Source organism: Thunnus maccoyii, chromosome 16, assembly GCF_910596095.1.
Source record: "Thunnus maccoyii chromosome 16, fThuMac1.1, whole genome shotgun sequence".
Classification (NCBI taxonomy): Eukaryota; Metazoa; Chordata; class Actinopteri; order Scombriformes; family Scombridae; genus Thunnus; species Thunnus maccoyii.
Window position 1 is genome coordinate 20,279,282 of NC_056548.1, and position 21,866 is coordinate 20,301,147.

Sequence of the window (21,866 nt, forward strand, 5' to 3'; positions counted from 1 at the left end):
AGAATGCCATCTACCACATATGGCTTTTAATAATTCATGTGTGTGCTGCAGCGCCACCTCGGCCTTCTGCACTGCGAAATGTAACTGGGCCTCATTAGGGTGGCCGGCTGGAGTTCCCCAGCAAAATAATAACATACACACATACCTAGTCGTTGACAGACGTGTGCACATGCACAAATACAAATATCACGGAACAGGTGGTGGGACGGATTAGCTAGATAAAGGCCGAGTGAAACAGGACAGGCAACATTTTGTAGCAGTCAGAGCTCACCTAGTGAGGAACATGATTGGTCCTTAGCTGCGCTAGCTCCAAAACAATAAGACACCATATTGACTTCACAGCATAAAGAAAAATGGGAGCAGTTAATCAAAACCACACTCCTCTCCCTCCCATACTCTAAACTAATGAACAAAGGTCCATAAAAGACTTGAGCAAATGAGTGTTTCCTGTAGCGATTCTTAAAATAGACCACCAAGAGTAGAGTATTCTCCAAAGCTGTACCTTCAGGGTACACAGTGGTGGATCCCTATATCAATAAATAACCAGTCTTCATGAGTCTAATTACTAACCAGAGAGGATTTAGACTCCCCCCTCCGCACCTGGGTAAGGAATGCTCCCTTATGTTGATGGGAGGTTTGCACTCAAACTTACAGGAAAGGAGGGGGGGGGGGGGGGGGGGGGGGGCGCGCACGTGAACTTATGTGCTTCTAATTAATAAAATCTCCTTGGGGGGAAAATGTGCTGAAAAGACTGCATGACTGTAAAAGTCTCTTGCTTGCTTTCATGTCAGTGCAGGCATATTTCATTTGAGTAAGCAATAAGGCAACATGTTTGCAGGTTGTTTTGTTAATGAATATGCACAATGTGTACTCAGGGTGTAAGTATCAAGACACCGTTTTTCTGAGCAGCACACCCCAAGAGACTATGTGCATGACAGTATACTTTGATGGGGTGTGCATGTATGCTTATGAATTCTGCATGCTCATGTCATGGGTGTGTGTGGGGGGGGGGGGTCGTTTTCTTGCTGCTGAATGCATGAGCTGGGGGATCCTGCATTAAGAATCTGCTAATCCAGACCACCTGAAGAGTTTCATTACTCTTGAATTCAATGGAGATTATTTAGTGTCACTTCAAGGTCTAAGTGCTGCTGTAAGGCTTTCAACATTGACAGGAATACACAAATACTGATATAAAGCTGGTATATTACATAATCTTTCATCTACTTACAATACTGGTATCTGTTTTTTGCCTTAAGTGAGTGCTGACTGGCTCTCTATATGTCACATATTAAAATAATTTGTCCATTACCACTACGCCTTTATCTGTAGTTTGTACAAAATAACGCAGACAGAACACAGTGCAATCTTTGTGACATGAGAATAATTGCACAAACACCTTCAACCTAATGAAGCACCGTTTGCTGCACAATTTTATCCTGAGGCCAGCAAGCTGTACTGAGTTTGACTACAAGAAAAAACACCAACAACAGTGCATTTTTAATGCAGCTTTCATCTGCATTTTACATACATTCATAGAAAATTTAGGACACTTGATATTCCTAAAAAACTTAAAGTTTTAAATCTAACACTTTTGATTCTTCTCACACTTTAAAAATAGATTTAAAAGTAGTGAACACTTTGATACATCTATGTCAACATAATAAAAAGAATTAATACCTACTACAATTTTACGCACATTTGGTATCTATATTATATTCAAAGTGCCAGTATTGTTTTTAATCATACCAAGATCTGTGTGTGTGCTCAGCAGTACCTGTGATGCAGAGGGCCTCTTTTCCCGGCCTCTCTTGGTCAGGTTGTCGAGGCCTTTGAGCGAGGAGAACAGGCCTCTCTTGCGCTGACGGTAAGTCAGGGACAAAGAGCGCCTCCTGAGCGTGGCCTCATCTCTGGAACAGATCTGAACAGATACACACTATCAGGACTATAATCATTTAGCTAAAACAAAAATGTCCTTCTAATCAGACCATCTTAATTAGGTTTATTTTCCTCCAGTAATGCATAAAGGGGGTGTTCACAGGATGCCTTTTAGATTTGAATGATTAAAAGATTTTCAAGGTTGCTGTTTGACATCAAGTAAATTAAAACTGAAGCATCACATACAAAAAGGAACGTTACAAAGCATCTAAACAGGACAAACTGCTGGTCCCTTGATTTTTTATTCTGCATAGTCATTCATCTGTCCCTCCCCTAGCTCGTAGGCACTGTCCTGGGTTTCCTCACCAGTGCGTGGAAGGAGGAGACAGAGAAGATGCCCAGGCGTCCCAGGGTGGTTTTGGTGGGGCGGCTAGCAATAGCTAGCAGGCTCTTTGGGTTGGGCAGCTCTCCACCCTGTAGACTGGCCAAGTAGCAGCGCATCCTGAAGAGATCCATGTTAAACCTCTCCAGGTTCTGCTCCCACTGCTGGATCTGAAGGAAGAGGAAAAACAATACTTTGGTAAGTTTGTTGGGGTCTCTGAATGTTAATTTGGTGGATGGTTTTGGGTGGTGGTTTAGAGAGGAGAGTAGGGGGTGGGAGGGTAGGGGGGTAAAGAAAAAATGAGAGGGAGGGAAGGGAGAGTCAAAGGGGGGATCCAGGGTCAGTAGAGTGCTTTCCATTAAGCTGCAATTGCTTGCAGATGTTGGTGGAGGGTGAGGACATAAATTGGAGGGTTGATAGTGAAGGGTGACTGCATATCTACCAGAGGAGCAAGAGCGTGTGTAGTAAATCCAAATACCCATTTTTTATGCAAGTCTAGAGAGGGTGGTGATGTTGCACAGACCACCCGTTAAACCCCCACCCCATGTGCACACAAACACACATACACACACATACAAAAATGTACAATTGCCTTCCCCCTATCCCTATTTGCACTGTGTAAGCTATGAGAAAGTGCTTATTTTGTTGGCTGGAGACTAGTTTTAATGAGAACACTCAAGTTAAACAACCCTCTATAACAACTGCCTTTAATAGGTCTCGTCTGCAGTGTGAGTTAATTTACAATAAGACACCCTTTGGCATTGTCCCATTAGGTCTCATTCACATTGATGGCATTCTTTAGGATTAAGAACAAACTGGGAGGGTGGCATTTTATGAACCTCAGACTTTTCAAACATCTTGCACAGAAATCACCATGGGGCCATACTGTGCAATGTGAAAAACGACTATGTACATAGCTGTGCAGGTGGCCTCAGTTAACAAGCCTTGAGTGAATGACATTGAAGCCATGATTCCCATTGTATACTTGGACCATGAGAACAACAGCTAGGAATCCACATGCTTTGGTTAAAAATGACCTTGCATTTGGCATGCTTCTTATTTACACGACTGGAAAAATTAACAGAGTGAGGCATTACGTCATTTTCTGAGCAAGAATGGCAAAGGACCCCAAACATCAAGCCTTATCTCTGGAAAATCAGTCTCTTTAAAATTTGAAATATAGATTACTACTATATGAAAGTTTTTGAGTGTGTTTTTGTAACACATGCTTCGTGCTAAAAAAGTAAAGTTTGATCCATAAGCAATAAAACGCACCCTGAGGTTCTGCAGCTACAGCCTTACTTAAGTACCTTTCAGTAGCTAACGTTAGCTAATACTAGCAAAGTTTGGATAGATATTGCTGTATAACAGACATTACTGAGTCAGTTTATTAACTTGATGAATGTACTTGGGCTACACTATGTTTTAGCATTGTGTCTACAGGTAAGTAAAAGTTACGTGGTCATATTTTACCTACAATGCTAATTAGCAGCAATTGCTATGTACGATACAGAGATTATAGGCGACTAACCTCATGTTAAGTCGTATAAAGCCATATAAAATATGTCAAAACAACTACACAACTATTAAGTTGGCCTTCTTATTTGGATAATGGTAGTCACATAGAGCATTAGCATGGTTAGTATTGGGCACCAGAACAAATAATCAACCAGGGACACATGGATGACTTTCGTGTCTGTGTTCTCATCACTTAATAGGTAGGCTGACAAACATGTATTCCTTTCACGTTTTCACTTTGTCCGAGGGCTTTTCTGTCGGGTCTTGGTGTTCCTCTGCTGAACCTGAACTCAAACACTTTCTACATAAATCTTCTGATGTAAGGAAGCAAAGCACATTTTTTACCCTGCTATTCTTGGGACATTATATATAACATGGTGTTCTGGGGGAACTGTGAAGTAATTCCAGTGAGTAGTTTGAAGATGACTTTAGATGAGGAGGGAGGTATTAGTAAGTAAATCAGATAAGCTCCTTCTTCAAAAGCAAAGACAAATTTAGGAGAGTTGCTGCTTTGGAAAAACTCATGTCTATGTATAACTATCACACAAGATCCTAGCATGCTTCTGATTTACATGCCATCTGGATGTGTTTGACAACAGTCGAATATCCGCATCTTCATTCAGGGATGTTCAAAAATAGTCCTGTGCATAAAATTCGATTTGATGATTCATGCCAGGGTGCATCACTGATGAACAGAATTCTTTTAAAAAAGGCCTATGCAGTATTAGTCTGCTGCTTCATGGGACTTAAATCAGTGCTTTAAGACAATCAGGCAACATCAGTGGAAAAACAGGGCATGTTGGGGCCCATCTGGCCTGCGTGCACAACTTATTTACATCCATTTCAGAGCCATTAAGCAAAGCAGAAATAAGCCTTTCTTTTCACAGATCCTCATCTTTTCTTGGTTCCCCCTCTTTAACATCTGCCCCCGGCTCTCCATAAAAGCCCTAATGCATAATAAGTCTTTCAATGCAACTTGATCATAGTGTGTGTGTGTGTGTGTATGTGAGGGTGTGTGATAGGGGGCAAAGGCAGACTTCAAAAGAGGTCTACTGGCACTGATTTCAGTAGACATGGGTGGGGGTGGGGGTGGGAGGGTACATCAAAGTAGTGCCCTGTTGGTGCTAGACAACCCCACCGAAACCTTAAATCTATCATCAGCCTCAGGGCGCCTGTATCAGAGCCCTGTCCAATACCCCTCTGACCTTGTCATTGACTCCTACCCCGTCTGTCTCTTGGTCTACTCTGAGGTGGCATACTGCCTAATTGGAAACAGATACAAGCACACGATTGGTCAGTCCAGTAGTCAGGCAGTGACATCTCCACTGGTCATTACTGCGGTGAGCTGCCTAGCTTGTATCTTGCTTGTTCTTCATAAAAAAGATACTCATATGTACACTCAGGAAGACCAAATATGAGTCCTGATATACTCCAAAAAAACAGCAAGCATTTTTTGCTTTTTAAGTGCACAGACATGAGAAGCTGATAAAATACTGACCCTCATGGCTACGCACATGCAGAAAGCATAAATTTGCCTTAAGAGGCGCTTCAAGTGACCACCTGAGTCGCAGACAAATGATGCAGCTGGATTTTCCCGCGTTCCACAATAAACACTAATTTCTTGTAAAAGTATTTGTGTTCTTGCTACGCTAAAGGTTATGGGCTTTTTATACCCGTCTATAATCTGCTGTGCTGTATGTAGGCTACAGCACAGCGCTGGATGCTTTGGATTCTCCCCCAGGCTGTGAGGAGGAGGAAGAGGATAATGCACGTTGAGAGCCCATTACCAGGAAACATCTGGAATCCCAATCTGATGCTCGGGGAGCGAGACGCTCCCCTGGGCCCCTCACGATGTGTTTGGGGATTGGTGCATTTAGGCCACTTCTCCCACCAACAGACGAAAATAAAGCACAGGCTTGTCACCGCACTCACAAAATCAGGAAATATAAGTAGGGCACATCATGTGGTTGCTACATGTGTCACGTGGTATAATGACACACAGAGGAATCTAAAAATTGAAACTTAGCATGAAAAGAGCATACATTTTGCCAGCTGATCTATCGATGCTGTAAAGTAATCCAGCAGATTTTCTGTGGAATCTGTCCCAGGGGGCAAGAAAAGCACTTTAAAATATTCTCAGTGACGCTGCTATTCATTTTAGCTAATTCTACTAATATCTCACTATCAATATCATTATCACCAACTAACCTGGTTTTCAATGGCCTTGCGGTTTTTGGGATCGCTGACTACCGTCAGCTGAAGCTCAGCCATCTTCTTCATCTTCCCATCCATGTCGATCTTCTGCAGCAGGCCACGGACCTGGCTCCGCAGCAGACGCACTGTATCCTCTTTGCCCTGGCGCTTGGCCAGCAGCGAGGCACTGGCAGAGTGAATGGCTGTCACCCAGTTTTCCAGGTCGGTCTGGTTGCTGGCCTGCAGGGGCAAAGAGGGACGCGAAGTTCAATTTGATGAAGTAGCAAGAGATCCGAAGCCTGATAAATCTTCTAGGATTATCAATACGCTGCTGTTGTGTTATTCTATCATACATCACAATAAGATCATTGAGTGGCAAGCCAGGCTTTGCTGGATCAATAAATGAAAACTTGATTAACGGTGCTTCTATGAAAAAGCGCTGGTTATGAATTGTTTCTGAAATCAAACATATATTTTACCCGTTAATAAGCCATTTCATGATTATCACTCTGTCTTTGTAAGATGATTCACTCTGAGGCGTTTGTTATGAATCAGTTGAACCTCTTTTAGAATAAGAATGACTCATGTTTAACAGGCCATGTGAGTGGAAACAAAAGGATGAAACCCACACCGTCTTCACGTCATAAAGTTGATTTTCTCACTGCTTGCCTCTGGGGTTATTTCAGATCCACACTACACTGTTTCATTAGATGTAGGTCTGGACACTGTGCATATTGCAGTCTGGGGAGCTTGTAATCTTGAGTGGAGGAGGCTACAAGGCAAGAGCTGAGGCTGGCCATGAATTTGGTACTGATATGTAGGTCAGTAAGCACAACAGGCAAATGGGCTCTCAGAACCCTTAGCGGGAAAGTTTGGGCACTTTGCCTGCAAGTCCCTGCCAGGCTGGAATTGGTCATTTCATATGAGATACGTGAGGGAAGGGAAGCTCAAAGTGTGTGTATGGTGTAATTTAACCACAACCATGTACTGAATCTCTGCACACAAACTTTCTGACTTTCTGCCTAAATGTACATTCTGACAATTCGAGACAGTAAACTAGTGAAAGTAATGTGGGAAAAAATTTTGTTATGTTGAGTTGTAACAAACATCTGCCATCCATTACATCAAGCAAAAGTTGAAGCCTGGCAAAATATTCAACAATGAACAAGATTTCTCACAGACGTCATTCACAAGATTTACCACTGATGATTTAACTCATCTGCCGTGGATTTCAGAGAAATGTAGCTGATGTGTTTCACCTGGAAGAGGTAGACATCTCCATATGAGTTGCTCAGGCAGAAGACATTCTCCTTTTTGGGGTGCTCAGGAACGGCCTGGACGATGCTGTCCTCAGCCAGGAGAGCATAGCGAGGTGATAGATCCTGCTCTGGAGAGCCTTTACCATATGTCTCATAGAACAGCAATGTACATCCTGAAAAAAGATGAGATGATGAGAAGTACAGACACAAAAAGGAAAGAGATGGACACAAATGTACGCAAGTGAGTGAGGCAGAAGACAAATAGGTGTACATCATCAAGCCAAGTCTCTCTAGACTGTAAGAGTTTGGGGCTTTTAACAGCTGTTACTGTATGATTTACAGACAAAATGTCCTTGTAAAAAAGAAGATAAAAGAAAGTTCAATGGGACTGAAATATTTGAAACATAGAGTGTGAATGTTTTAAAGACTCCCAAAAGGCCACTTGGAATCATAAAAATAAGACTGTCCTTGCTCTTCAATACTTAAAAGTAATGTGTGTGAAAGCAGCATGTGTACATGCACACAGACACATACACACACATCAGGTGGCCTGAATTTTATCCATTCGGCCAGAAACAGCAGCGTAATTCCCTGTAAGCTTTTAGGATTGGAAGAAAGGACAATTACTATATGTCAAGTGTGATGCCAAGGGTCAAGGACATGACTTCTGTTAGGAGGAAAACCATGAGACCAAAGAGGAACCTACCTGTCTGTCAAAACTGAATTATACAACAAAAAATTGGATAATCTACTTAACATTGAATTATTTTAAAAACACAAAGTCAGCACAATCTTGGACTCAGCTTCAAGGAGAATGGTGCATAATTGCTCGTCTCACTTGCTCCTCTGTCCCAAGACTCAAGCTCACCTTTCAAGGTCACCCAGTACTGCTTCCACTTGCGGCGAGTCACTAGCTCCAGCTTCCTGTCCTTGTGCAGGGTTACGAGGGGTTTGAAAGAAAGCCACCCAGCCCGTCTGACCACCCCTTGCTCCTTTTCAAACAGTAGGTCCAGCTGCTCCAGGGAACCCTCGGCCGACTCACTGCTGCTCTCCCCCTCCTCGGTGGAAGCGTCTCTTCTTTCGCCTCCTCCCTGTCCAGTGCCCATCTCTAGCTCCCTCATGAAGTTCTCATAAATGTTCTGGCGGAGGGCATCGTTGGTCGTTTGGTGAATAGCCCCTGACGATTGGGCCCTGGATGCTCCTGGGAACCAAACGAGGCTTGAGACCTGGGAGGGGGAGCTTGTGTCTGCAGTCAGGCCATCAACTCCACTGTCAAAGGCATCGCTCAGGTCCTTGTACCTGGTCTCCTGATAAGGCACAAGATAAGCAAAAAGGTAAGGGTGAGATGTAGGAACTGGAGGACAGACAATATGGGGAAAGCATCAACAGTTTCTTTAATTAGTCGCCATTGAGGATGTTTCATACTTAATTTACAGATTCATTGTTCCTAACTACATTTAGGCAAAACCCCACCTTGTCAGCCCCAAGACATACACACCTCTGTATATATGGCAAGCCCTATGAGCCTACCATAGAACAAAAATCAAACAGTACTCTTTTCAATTAGCCCCAAGGCACTGCAGAATTGGAGGAGAAACTTTTGAAAAAATCTAGTCAAACCCCTCGAACCTACTTCAAAGTCTGCATTACAGTCTCTTAATCTTTCACTAGGCTGAGAAAGTGGGACAAATTTCCTGTGATGGCACCTGGGAGGTTGGAACCCTCCAGGCTCAGACAATTTCACGTCATTTGAGGTCTGCTGTGGCTTCCCAATTCCCCAAATGAACACTTGATGGAATTGCACTCTTTCATGCCTAATGACAGCCTACCTACACTTGACTAGATTGCAGCATTGATTCTGCCCCTGGCAACAGAATGGAGTGCTCTCAACATGCAGACACACAGTATCATGCCGGAGCTCATTCTCCATCTTTGTTTGTTCTTGTGTCTCATGCAGCTTCGTCCAATTTTTCTTCATTCTTATCCTTTTTTCATTGCATTTCTTTTGTGCATTTCTTGATATTTAGCAAACAGTTCAAAATTGCCTCACGGGACTTGACTTGAAATATGCCTCACAAGCATGCAGACATATTTTCAGCCTATATATGGAAAATAATAGCGATGTGATCCCTTGTTGATTCTGTGGATGTATTTTCTTCTCACATCCCGTCACCAGAAAGGTCAGCTTTCCTGCAGCTAGCAAGGATTCAATGAACCCTTTGAACCCACAGTGTTCACCTGCTACCATAAAATACAAAGTATTTGTATAGTATAGTTGTACGAAATGTGTCCTGAGCACAGGGTGTGTCTTTTTCAGCTTTCCCTTGTTTCCTTTAGCCTGCACAGCCCAAATTTATCCACCCTCTCCCAGCTGCTTCTCATTTGGAGCAGGTTCTTGGGCTTTGGCATCGGGGTCGCGGTGTGACCTTTAAACCCACAACAGAGCCCTAAAGCCCAGGTGGAGGGGAACCAGAGCTGGAGGTGCTCCTGATTTTGGTCAACCCACTGAAAGGAGGCACTGTGACCGGCCCTTGGAGATATACGGCAGTGAACAAAATGGCCCCTGGGGGAAAGAGGAATATTCAGCCTGAAAGACCAACTCAGTGACTTTAACATGAACTTGTTGCAGCCTTGCCAAGTCAATAAGTAAGAGAACCTCTGGCATAAATAACTGATACATTTTTTAATTTGCCCGAATTGACCAAAATTAAACTACGTCAGGCTTCTGATTCTTCTGATTTCATGAAAGACATTGTTTATCTCTTTGTTACCAATACCTAGAGCTGGCAGATTTTATTTTCTTTGAGTAATCAAACCCATTTTAAATGTTTATGGAGGATTTCTGCAGGCTTCTATCTGTTTTATTTCTGGATAAGGAAACAAAGACTGAAGTTAATCTGTGGGTGCTAACCTACCCCCTAAAATCGGTTAAGCACCAACACATGGCCATAGATTAGCATGGCGTTATGGCAGGCAGGAGATTTAGAGGGGACATTGTTAATGTAAAGTGGAAGCCCAGTAACACTTAAAATGAATACTGCCTGTCTATTGCATATTTGTCACTACACGGTTGAGCATCAGGGTCAAGCCAAAGGATCCATAGTAGCCATATTTCACTCAGGATTATCTGCTATTTAAGTACAAAGAGAAGCTTACTAATTCTTACTTACTTACTCTTACTTAGCAAAGCAGAGAGGGCCAGCTGTACACAATGATCATTCTATTCTGTCCTTTTGTTTGTTGTCAGATCCAACTGACCGAACACCAATCCCTATTAGCAGATTTACTCTCTAAGGACCGTGAGGAGAGCCCAGAAAATCTGCACCACATAACAGCCAGAACAACCATAAGTCATTCATTAACATTAGAGTAGGGGTGGGGTTAAATTTTCAGCTAGGATTTAGTTTCACTCTAACAGAGCCTCTCAAAGGCTTACAGCTATTCTCTTGGCACTGCCCAAACAGCGTGCTTAAAACTTTTACAAGGCAAAGCTAAACGAATTAATGCAGAAACAATTGCTTTCAAGCCTCAAAGACAGAGGGACATGGGTTCAGGCTCAGTTTAAACAAATGTTCTATGTCAAATTAAGGCTATTAAGAATGTAGTGTTTGTAGAACAAAATCACATGGTTCTTAAACATGTGCTGGCGACATGCAGACACGCTGTGGTTATTTTCAACACCTCCTCTGACCCAAGCCTGTATGGTACAAGTATCATTTTGCTACTGTGAAAAAGTCTATGTATCAGCCGTCTGCTCTCTGTTTCATTGCTAACATTTTTCTTTAGCATCATGCTCCATTCTCAAATGTCCATGGACTTCCTTAAACCACCAATTGAACCCTTCAAACCCTTTTTAATAAAATACAGTGCTTGAGCTAATGAGCACAGATCATAACAGACCCCCTGTAAGATTAATAAAATAAAAATAAAAATTTCCACCCTTACAGCCTACAAGCACATCCAACTGTAAACAAAAGACATCAACATGCCACAAGTACTGTACATTCAATGACTAATCACAATCAGTATGCAATAATGCTTAAGATCTACCCACCCAGATGCAGTCATCATGACATCTGCACATAAGCTCCCAACTTCTTTTCCACGGAGGATCATCCATGTCTTACATTGAATGAGGGTGTATCTCTCATCCTTGTACCATCCTCACAAAAACAACAAGACCCAGCGCTGGCTGCCTTACAAATTTCATTTTGTGCCACCCCACTGTGCCCCATCCTCAGACAGCTGGTGTTGTGGTGCTAAGGACCAGAGGACGGTGGTTGGTTCCTGGCCATGCCAAGCCCACCGCTGTGGCTCACGATCAAATAAACATTGCCAGGCAGGAAACTGTCTGTGCATAGCTGTTACTGATACCCTCTCTTGTCCAATAAGCTGTTGCTCTAGGGTTAGTTATGAAAGAACTACAGGCAACCACAATAAGATGGTGATAAATGCATCTATTGTGTGCTTAAACTATGAGAGCTGTGGGTTACGGGGCACACACAACATCTATGCAAACTATTGGTTTACATACCATGTAGATAAGATCTCTGAATGAACCCTGTGTGTGATAAAGGAGTGCAAATCATTAAAAATGCTGAGCTCAAGACTTAATCAATGTGATCCCCAAAACCCATTCTGACTAAATTTACCTGAGATTTCCTCTTCTTGCGGCTGAGGCTGCCAGTCCAGTCACTCAAGCGTCGGATGCGGTTTTTAATGGAACCTTTCTTGTGGAAGCCAAAATCTGGTCCAACCTGCTCCTGGTGCTGTTCCTGATCAGGGTACTGGTCTAGATCCTCACTCATGGTGTGGGCTTTGGGCCTTCGACATGGCAAGGTGTATGATGAGTATTGCCGGGCCTCTGGGCATTCTTCCTCCAAGGGAACATCCAGAACTGATGCAAAAGAGGCTCGGTGTGTCCGTCGACCTGGTGGAGGCTCCTGTAAACGGGAGGACAAGTCCTTGGCTGTGGGAAAGGTAGCAGCCATTGTGGAGTCCCTGTAGAGGTCTGTGATGGACAAAGGGGGACACTGCTCAGTGAAAGAGTCAAGTTGGTGGATGGGGGAGTGGACTAGTGTCCGGCTGGCAGAGCAGGGTTGGTCCTGCTCACACAGCTCTGTGCTGGGCCCCCAGGGAGAGTCATACCAGGAACCATCAGAGCTCAGTGAGCTTCCTTTACTGGTCCTGGCCGTGGAGGAGGTAGAGGCTGGTGGTGGACCACTGCGGTGGCTATCAGGTCTACTACCGCTGGAACCAGGCAGACTGGGGGTAGAGGCAGATTCCAGGTTGGGAGAGAACTTAAGGAGCTGGACAGGACCAGAAGCCTCGTCCAGCAGGAGGGCATTGCCTGAGGTGTTGGTGAACTCCACCCTGAGACTGCCATCCTTCTTGATCACCACCCGTGGGCTGCTCTGGTCTTCTAAAACCTCATGCTCATCACTGTGTCCATTCAGGGTGTGGCCATTGAGCTCTGCACCATATGGATTATCTTCATATTCATCTGACGTATGCCGCCTGTGTATACCACATCCAGGGGTCCGATGCCAGCGATGCTCACTTGGGCTGCCCCTCGCTCCCTTGGAGACATAGTCATAGTGACGAGTGGAGTAAGGCTGCCGGCTTTTAGGAGGAGAGAGACAGCCGCGGCCAACAGACCTGGCCTTGTACCCTGAGCCTCCTGGCGCATGTTTCCACCATGTATGGGGTGACAGAGCGTCGTCTTTGGCTGAACGGAGCTTCAGTGAGTATGGCTTCTGTTTTCCAGGGAAGACAAAGCTGGTGCCTTTGGGACCCTGGATGCTGTACTGGCTCTCTGAATTTCCCATCTCCTTCTGGAAAATAAAAATAAATAAGAAACTAAACCATACTGTCACCAGGATTATGCTGCTGGAAAATGAATAGTACTCACACAGGCAGTATAATATATATGACATGTATGACATAATGCTAGCTCATCAGAGACATAAAATTAACTTATTACTCATAAACAGTAATGGGTACACTCCCATAGACCACGCACATTATTGTTAAATTTGCAGTGGCTTTTTCCAGAATAAAACAGCAGCATGTCTAATATCTTCCTTATGCCCTTAGAAGAAAATAGCTTTAAGTAAATCTATCGCATCTGGTCATTATCCTGTAGGGTCTACCCCCCTCTCATTTTACTACATTCTTCCATTCTTTCTACAGAAATGTCAAGTGAGATGAACAGGCTTTAGGCTGTCATGGTTGTTATGTGTGATGGAGTTCAGGACAATGAAAAAAATCACTTCCAGACTGTCCACAACACTCTTACATTAGTGACGGGAAGCCGTGACCAGACAGACATTTCATTACATGGCTGATGCTATAGCACATAAACTACTGGGACAACTGCTGTCAGTAGGAAACAGTACTGCATCGTATGCTGTCTGTGAAGTGATTACATAATAGGTCCAGCTAAGATTTAACACCTTTACCCATCTCCAGGTCTTTGAATTAGCAAAAGTAGATTAGGAACTAGAAACAAACCTCTCTGCAAAATGTGGCATGGATTTAACACCTTTTTTAAAACAGTTAACACAGACAAAGACCTCTAGATAAAGGCAATGTCTCCAACATGTACTAAATAAAGACTAAGAGGAAATGTTTTTTTAATTTCAGCAAAAGATATAATAAAGCAAAATCATATCGCCCCGCAACCTGTATATGAGGCATGATTATATTTTAGCCACAGTTCTCACTCACCTGTCTCAAAGTCTCTTCTCAGATTGTTATTTGCACGGTTCCCTCCGCCTCATTTCTCACAATAAACTCTTTCCTTTGTCGTCTGGCTCATCTGAAACAGAGAGAGAGAGAAGTTGACTGAGTTTAGTCTCTTTGCACACAGCACTGCAATTTACTCCATGTAATGAGCTCCATGTTTGATAACAGGTGTGCCAGTTAAAGAGTAGACCTAATCCCCAGGATTTGGGAGAAGACTTGGTAAATACACACTACTTGTTTCTCAGTGAGATAAACAAAGCCACTAAAAACAGAAATAAGGCTCCACCAGCATCTGAGAGATTGTCTTACTTTTGGTAATTTGAGATTTTCTGTATCTGCAAAAAAAAACATTGTTCATGTTGGCAGGGTTGCAGAAATGGTTCAGCCAATGTACCAGAGATGAAAATATTTCTTCACAAAAACTATGCCATGCTATACAATAAGTAACAGGTCCAACAAACTTCAACCAAGTTCCCAGTGGTATCACATCAACCAAGCTTTGCACTGAGTCAGTACAGTAGAGTAGTGCCACCCTGGCGATACAGTATGACTAGTTTAAAAATTCACTCCACCCCTCCAAATCTAACTCTCCTCAATCAGCCATCCAAACCAAACATTAGTCGCATTTTTCCACCTCCCCACAAGTAAATGACGTCGTCTTTGATCGGGGTTGGGAAAGTTTTTCAAAGCCGGCTACAGTTTACCCGTCTGTTTATTTTTAAACCTTGGAATCCTAGCTTGCTCCTTTTTTTCACTCGTCACCGCCAAATTTGTCCGGGGGCAGGATCCAAAACCAGAAACGGCTGAGGAGCACTCTTTGTGGAGGCACCGGGCATCTTCCGAGAAGCAGTCTGACTCCGTCTTGTATGTGTGTAATATAACCCACTTACATGTATGTAGCTCAAACTCCCAGGAAGGCTTTCAAATAGTGCTAACTCCACTAAGCCTCGCAGCACACGTACAGCATGTGTAGGGTTACAGTGTAAACAGCCCACTGCCAAAAGCCCTAACCTTCAGGATTAAGTGATCTGCAGCATTAAGAGTTGATCTGCTCCTGCTTCGATGTACCTTGACTGTGAGGTGAGATTAAATAGTGTGACTGAATAAATGGACTACTGTAAAAGAGTGTGCTGTGTGTTTAATACATGAAGTTGAGGAGGAAATTCCAGGGGACTTGAACGATTTGAGTGTGAAGCACGTGAGGCACTAGATCCTGAAGTTCAAGGACGGGCCAAAGATGCAGGCTAATGTTACAACAAAAAAAACAAAAAAAAATCAAACATCACAAGGAGCCACACAAGGAAATAATTCCCTCCTTCAAACTGTTTAGAATGTGTGTGAAAAAGTAGTTGAGTGGAAATTTGTTGCTGGAGACATGTAGACCTGGTACTGAACTTGAACCATCACTCTGAGCTGATCAGAGGATTAACCAAACACTTGCTTCATTCGTCATGAGTTAGAAGGTGAGTTACAGGGAGTAGATGTTGAATAAAAGCAATACAGACACTGAGAGATGGCCTAGGTACTATGACCCTGAACCCACTCATATGGGCCATTTTCTGCTAGAAACAAAAACAATTTCCAGCATTGTCATGCATGGTTCCCTGGGCAAAGGGTACTTATACATGGTAACTTGAACTTGACTAGTCTCTGAACACCTGGGTCAACTTCATCAACTTAGAAAACTGTGGTAAAACCATCTAAGTTACTCAATTTCTACATCCCAAATTTTTATATCCCATATCTAAATTGGGCATGCACAATGTCACCAGTTAGCATCACTAGTTTGCAGTGAGGCATGGCAAGCAGGTGAAAAATATTTTGCTTTTTGTTAGTTTCTTTTGCATCTGGAGACTCAAATGTTCGGGGTAAAATGTTTTGGAGTCTCTGCACATGAATGAGGAGTAACTAAACAAAGCTCAGAGGTAAACACCTAGAAAGCAGCTGCCGACAACACCGGGAGTCGGCATAAAGCCGCTTGTCGAACTTGTCACAATGCGTGCTTTCTTTTAACGCTACTACTGACGCTTTTCTTGTAAAGTTTATTCAGGCAGAGCAGGGCTGCTAGTATGAAAGGCTTAAAGGCGTGCCAACACACAAACCTAAAGACACACACGTTTGCCTTCTGTTGCAAATTGAACCAGAGTATTGTGCGACTGTTTTGGGAGAACAACAAGACAAGTCTTCCTTTTAGCTGCAACCACTGCGCTCACTCTGAACCCTCCCTCCCTCTTCCCCTTCAATCCTCTCGTCAATAGCCTTCCTACAGGCCATCTGCTCAGGGGCCAAGGGACCACTGCCACCCCAACACTCCTCGACACACCCTGTGACCTGGCATTCTTCTCCTGCTGCCCCGGAATGACTCCCACGTAAGCTCCATGTTTAGTCTGGCACTGTGTGTGTCTTGGGTCTGGAGCTCAGGATAATGGTGAGGAATGGGCCACACCTCGGCATGGTATAAACACAGTAGGTACATGAAGGCAGCGTGTTAAGGGAGTAACTGTCTTTTTCCTTTAGGAAGACCACCGTGCATCTGTGGAACAAGAGTCTGGAGATCTATGCTTTCTTCTGACTCTCTTGTCCTTGAATCTAAACTTGAGGAACAAAGCTGGAGGAACAAACTATTGACACAGCAGTGTGAAACACAGGGCAATCCTCCAGAGAGCTAAGCCACACTGTAAGATCATGATGCTGTTAGTGCAGTTTTTCACACTACTACAGTACGTTCAAGATAAAAGTACAGTCTTGGCAGACTTTTTCTAAGAGCACATAGAGCAGCTGAAAATATAGGCCAACCATACTGCACAATCCTTATTTAACATGTGATTCTGACAGAAGAAATCATATGTCAGCAATGCAAATGACAGAGTGGCAAAAAATAATCCCATTGCAAGATAAAGTACCAACAAGGTTTTATTTTTGAATTATTATGCTGTCAAACTAGGTACTATGAGGTCATTTTTTATTTGTAGTGACTGCTACAACAATCACACCGCTTTCCTCCTGTCAAATCACAGCCCATGGGACTTGTCTCTTATCACTTTCCTCCGGCACCGTGACAACTGAGCTCTTAAAGGAGCAGTGCACTTAAAGCTTCAGATGCATCTTAAATTAAAACTTATGCAAAGCAACCCACAAGTTCTTTCAGTACAAAAACAACAACAGGAAGTAAAGAAGAAGAGAAAACAGTGTTATTGGAGCCAAAGACCAGGCCATCCCCCGCTGAGTTTTTGTCATATGAACCAGATTTAAAGTATCCTGCGGTTGTTTGCTTATGAAGAGAATATCTATCTATGAATCACTCGCTGAAAGCCCACATTACTGTGCGGTGAATACAGCCAGAGCCACCAAACATCCATCAAAGTGCTTGTTAAGTGTCTTTTGGAGTTTTTCATTATACATTTAGAAGCTCTGTGCCTGGCTCCTGACCAAAAATGACATGGCAGCCTTCTGAAAGATTTATACACGTATGCCACTGCCATTCCACAGTGATGCCAAGAAAATGAAAATGTTTCCAAACACGTCCATACAATGTGCTCCCACCGAGCAAGCAACCACCAACTTAAGCAGGACTTTAGACTAGGTGGGAAGTTTGTCTTGTGACAGACATAAAACTGCTGACAACCGTGAAACAAACAGCAGTAAAAGTGATAAAGTCAGAGATTATTAAAGGTCATTATGTACATACTTCATTTACAAGGCTATGTTGCTGAAGGCTTGAAAAGAAAGGAAGGCCATAAACTTGAGATAAAAACTAAAGTCCAACTGCTATCTACTGGATACAGCTGGAAAATAAAACAACACTCGCACATGCAAACACACAGTGTAACCAACACCTGTACATCTCAACAGTAGGAAACACAATACAACCTCTTCACCCCAGCCTGCTCTTAATCCAGTAAATAGGAGAAACAAAGGGAGAGGAAGATAAAACACAGAGCCCATAACATCCCTTACCTCTGTGGCCCGAGCTTTAATCTAAAAGCTCTTTGAAGAGCTTGCAAAAGGAGAAATCTAGCTGGTGTTCTCTGATCTCAAAGTGGATTCTCCCTGTGAAGGCTCGTTGAGTCTTAAAGCAACATACGCACACCGCATCTGACTCAACCACCCAGGCACACTGGAAGACACGTGGAAAATCCCTCCCGGCTTCGAAGCGGCAGCGAATCACAATCCTCCCGGGGCAACCCTGGGTAACGGAGCGCCAAGAGGAAAAGCAGGAGAGTGGGGAGGAAAAAGTGGAAAGTTCTCAACAGAAGAGCTCTCTCAGAAAGAGAGGTAACGATGTTTTAAGGCTCTCATCCATTAAGAGTCTCCACTGAAAAGAGGCTCCACTTCTCCACAGAGTTGTTTTTCCTATATCCTGCTTTTCCGTTGGCTAAGAGGAGGATGCAGGGCTTGTTACAGCCAAGGCGGTTTTCCATAGCTGTTTGAGGCGATTGGGCGAGACAAGCAGGCGTATAATGGCTGCAGTACTGCCTGGGAGGCAGTGGGGAGGGCGCAATGACTGGAGCTCTTGTCTGACCCTAAATACCACAATGACCCCAGGAGGAGGCCAGGGAGGCAGCCAGCTACTGGGGAGACAGAAAGAGTGTGTGTGCATATGTGTGTGTATGAGTCAGTATGAGCCAGAGAATAAGAAGAAAAGTACAGTGAATGAAGACAGGGGCTTGGTTTTATAAAGAGCAGGGCCAAAGAGGAAATTACAGAAGAGGAAACAGAGTTAGCAACATGGCTAATCTCTCTGAAAGTTTCCAGGGGCCAGAGGGTCGAAATGTGCATCTCATTTTGAGAAGCTAATTAAAACGCAAGAAAAAAGAGTCAAAATTTTCCCTGGTATTACAATTTCTTGAGAGATGCACTTGAAATGTTGTGACTAAGCCGTATCCCAGTGGAGACGAACTTGAGACCGCCGTCGGTCTAAAAACACATGCATGCCTCCATTTGTCTATGGTTCACATAGCTGTGGTCACACAGTCAAACTGGACCTATTCAGAAAGCCACACCAGAACACGGCACAGCATTTGAACTGGACGAAGCGTGCCAGACTGTTCCCAAAGCTGCTCACAATCCAGTTGTTTATTTCAGAGGAGCTAGGTGAACATTATAGTAGATTTCAAATGGAAAACATGAGAGCCTATGTGACTGTGTTCTTCTCTGGAAATTCATCATAGTCTGAAAAGCTATTCAAAGTCATGTCCATGCCACGCTGCATGAGCAGATGTGGAATAGTCTTCCATCAGCCTGCTGCTTGACATGGAGACATCAGCTCTGGGACACAATATCAGCCAGCGTTCACTGGGGCTAAACAACATTGTTAACAACACAATAGTCCTCGTGGCCTATTCGAAGCTCCTCACAAAGCCCTTTGTCGGGCTGTAGATGGAGGCAGCTAAAAGGTTGGTCAACAACGTGCCCAGAGAGAGGCTTGAAAAGAGAGAGGCACTGAGAAAGAAAAGAGAAGGCAGGGAGGAGCGCTGTGATGCATATTCAGACAGAGCAGGTGCTGAGTCTAATTCCATCCGGCCAAATGATCTGACCTCTAATTAAGATCAATTAAGGCCACAACAAGCTCTCCGGAGCCAAATCCAATCTCTCTATATATAAGCTCTGGGCAACTGACTCATGCACAGACATCAATGTTACGTCCATTTACATGTTTTCAGCTGCTGAGCTAATGCTTGCTTTGGTAGTGGAAGCTAAAGGTCACATTGCACTACATCATGATAATGACATAACTAAAGAAGATACTGATACATCGTACTCTGCCCATGTGTCTGCTTTACTCAGATGGTAACCAATGCAGCACAGGAAATACAGGAAAAAGGCGTATCTAACAAGATTTTACATGGAGGAAATGGGGAGTACTATTGTTGCATGGGGTGACACGGAGTTTGAGTAGTTTATCAGCAGAGCTTTGCCTTGGGATAAAGCTTTAAAAGACCCAAAATCCCCACTGATATTGAGTTCTAAGATGACCCCAGATGGCCTCTCTGTCTCTGTGCAACAATGGCAACGTGACAAAATCCATGTCCGTCACAGAAATACTCTCCGCCAATTCACGAACACAAATACTGCAGTTAAACCAACATTAGGTCCTAAAGCAACTTTAATGATGGCAGATAGTTAAAGGTAAAAGTGCCTTAGGGTTTAAAAAGCTCAGAGCATTTATATAGTCTTTGTGTTTCCAAGACTCATACTTTTCTTAATCTGAGACAGAGACAGTTGTTTTTTAATCACAAATTTTTTTGTGCAAAAATGCTGGAGCAATTGCTAACTAAATCAATTAGGTAGTTGAAAGCCAATTAATCTACAATAACTTTGATAATCATTAAGTAAAAACTTGCAGGTTCCAGCCTCTAAAATGTGAAGATTTTCTAATTTTCGATGACCGTACATTGAATAGGCCTACCTTTCAATGTTAACCAGACAAAACAAGCCAGTTTAAGATGTCGCATTGGGTTCTGAGAAATGCTAACAGGCATTTTTATATTTCATTAATAACTAAACACTTAATCAAAAATATAACTGATGGATTTATCAGTAATGACAATAATCTTAGGTTGCAGCCCCATTTCAGCCCTACTACCAAAATAACATGAAATGAGTATGAGCTTTATTTCACCATGTTTTGAAGAGAACTTAAAGCATTAAATGGAGACCAAATGTTAATGCATCCAGCTCAGTGGCTGCAAACACCTCTGATGGATTAATTACATTAATGTACTTAGAGAGCACCTTAACTTTCATGTAAATGATGCTTTTTATGAGGCGTAAATTATGTCACATTAAATCTAAGACAAATCACTTTCAATAATCCATCTTTGATGAAAAGAAGTGACACTGGTTGAGCGATGCTCATGGGACCAAAGCTGATGGATGGGGTGGAGGAAGAGAGTTGGGGGGTGGGAAGTCAGTGGGAGAAATATGAGTTTTCAGTCGGGATGCTAATACTTAATGTCTCCCTCCTAAACAGCGTGATGGAGCCACTCTCATAGCTGGAGGCCGTTTATGGTTTGATGCCATTGATTATCCTGCTCACTGGGGACTGCAGCAAGCGGCAAGTTGTGAACAAAATGTCTGCTGGGAGGGAATAAAATGATCTTAATTGCTCATTTTAGAAAAGATTAGTGCACCACCACAGCCAGAAAACATGGATTTTAAATATCTAGGGTCTAGAATGCATTAGAAATTTAACTAGAGGGTCAGAGGAACTGAGGGGTGTGGACTGATGGAATTCATTTAAGCTGGGATGCTTTCAGGGTCAGGGTGAAAGGTCAAGTCTTTTGTTTGGTGGTTGGCTTCCACACTCAAACCCACTCCACATATTTAACAGTTCAGTTCCATGGTTAACCAAAGACAAAAATATATATATTACCCTGATAAAAACTGCTACCTTGATTTAAAGTCTTCCCTGTTGAGAAGTTTCTTTTTTTATTTTCCAAAATTACACACTCCTGCAAGTTTAACAAAACACAACAAAAATGCAAAAGTGCAAAACTCAAATCAGGAAAATATCTAACATTTAAAATGTTTTTCTCATATTTTGTGACAGTCTAAAGGTCAACCCTCCCACTAATTATCCTCTATTCCTCCTCGTCTGCCTCTTAATCCTTCTGTCTCATACAGTGAAATCTCTATTTTCTGCCAGCCTCCCCTGCTGTCAACTCAGTTCATTTTCTACTGCTTTTACAGCTCCTGTCAGACTTGACAGCCCAAAACACAGAGAGTCTGACACCGACTTTAAATCAACCAGTATATGTCGGCAAATACAGGCTCTCTGCTAACAAAAGAGGGATGATGTGTGCCTGCGTGTGTCGAGACAGCGTGTGTACGAGAGGACAACACCAGAGGGTTTTTGCTCTCTGCTGACAGGTCCAGTGTAGAAATCAAAG

The 21,866-nt window shown here is 43.2% G+C and overlaps 1 protein-coding gene across 2 annotated transcripts in view; it reads right to left on the reverse strand.

Annotated features, from left to right (window-relative positions):
• The window catches only part of tiam2a (TIAM Rac1 associated GEF 2a), a 72,249-nt gene that overhangs the window by 34,929 nt on the left and 15,454 nt on the right, over window positions 1–21,866 (reverse strand). Inside the window, exons 2-9 of one of the 2 annotated variants that reach the window (XM_042388071.1) lie at window positions 13,957–14,047; window positions 11,880–13,061; window positions 11,762–11,788; window positions 8,096–8,534; window positions 7,228–7,400; window positions 5,984–6,208; window positions 2,242–2,427; window positions 1,775–1,918 (exon numbers count right to left, since the gene is read on the reverse strand). In XM_042388071.1, coding sequence (XP_042244005.1) covers window positions 1,775–1,918; window positions 2,242–2,427; window positions 5,984–6,208; window positions 7,228–7,400; window positions 8,096–8,534; window positions 11,762–11,788; window positions 11,880–13,055 — 2,370 coding nt within the window. In that variant the 5' untranslated portion in view covers window positions 13,056–13,061; window positions 13,957–14,047. The remainder of the gene's footprint in view (window positions 1–1,774; window positions 1,919–2,241; window positions 2,428–5,983; window positions 6,209–7,227; window positions 7,401–8,095; window positions 8,535–11,761; window positions 11,789–11,879; window positions 13,062–13,956; window positions 14,048–21,866) is intronic. The other variant, XM_042388072.1, reaches the window with a different exon arrangement.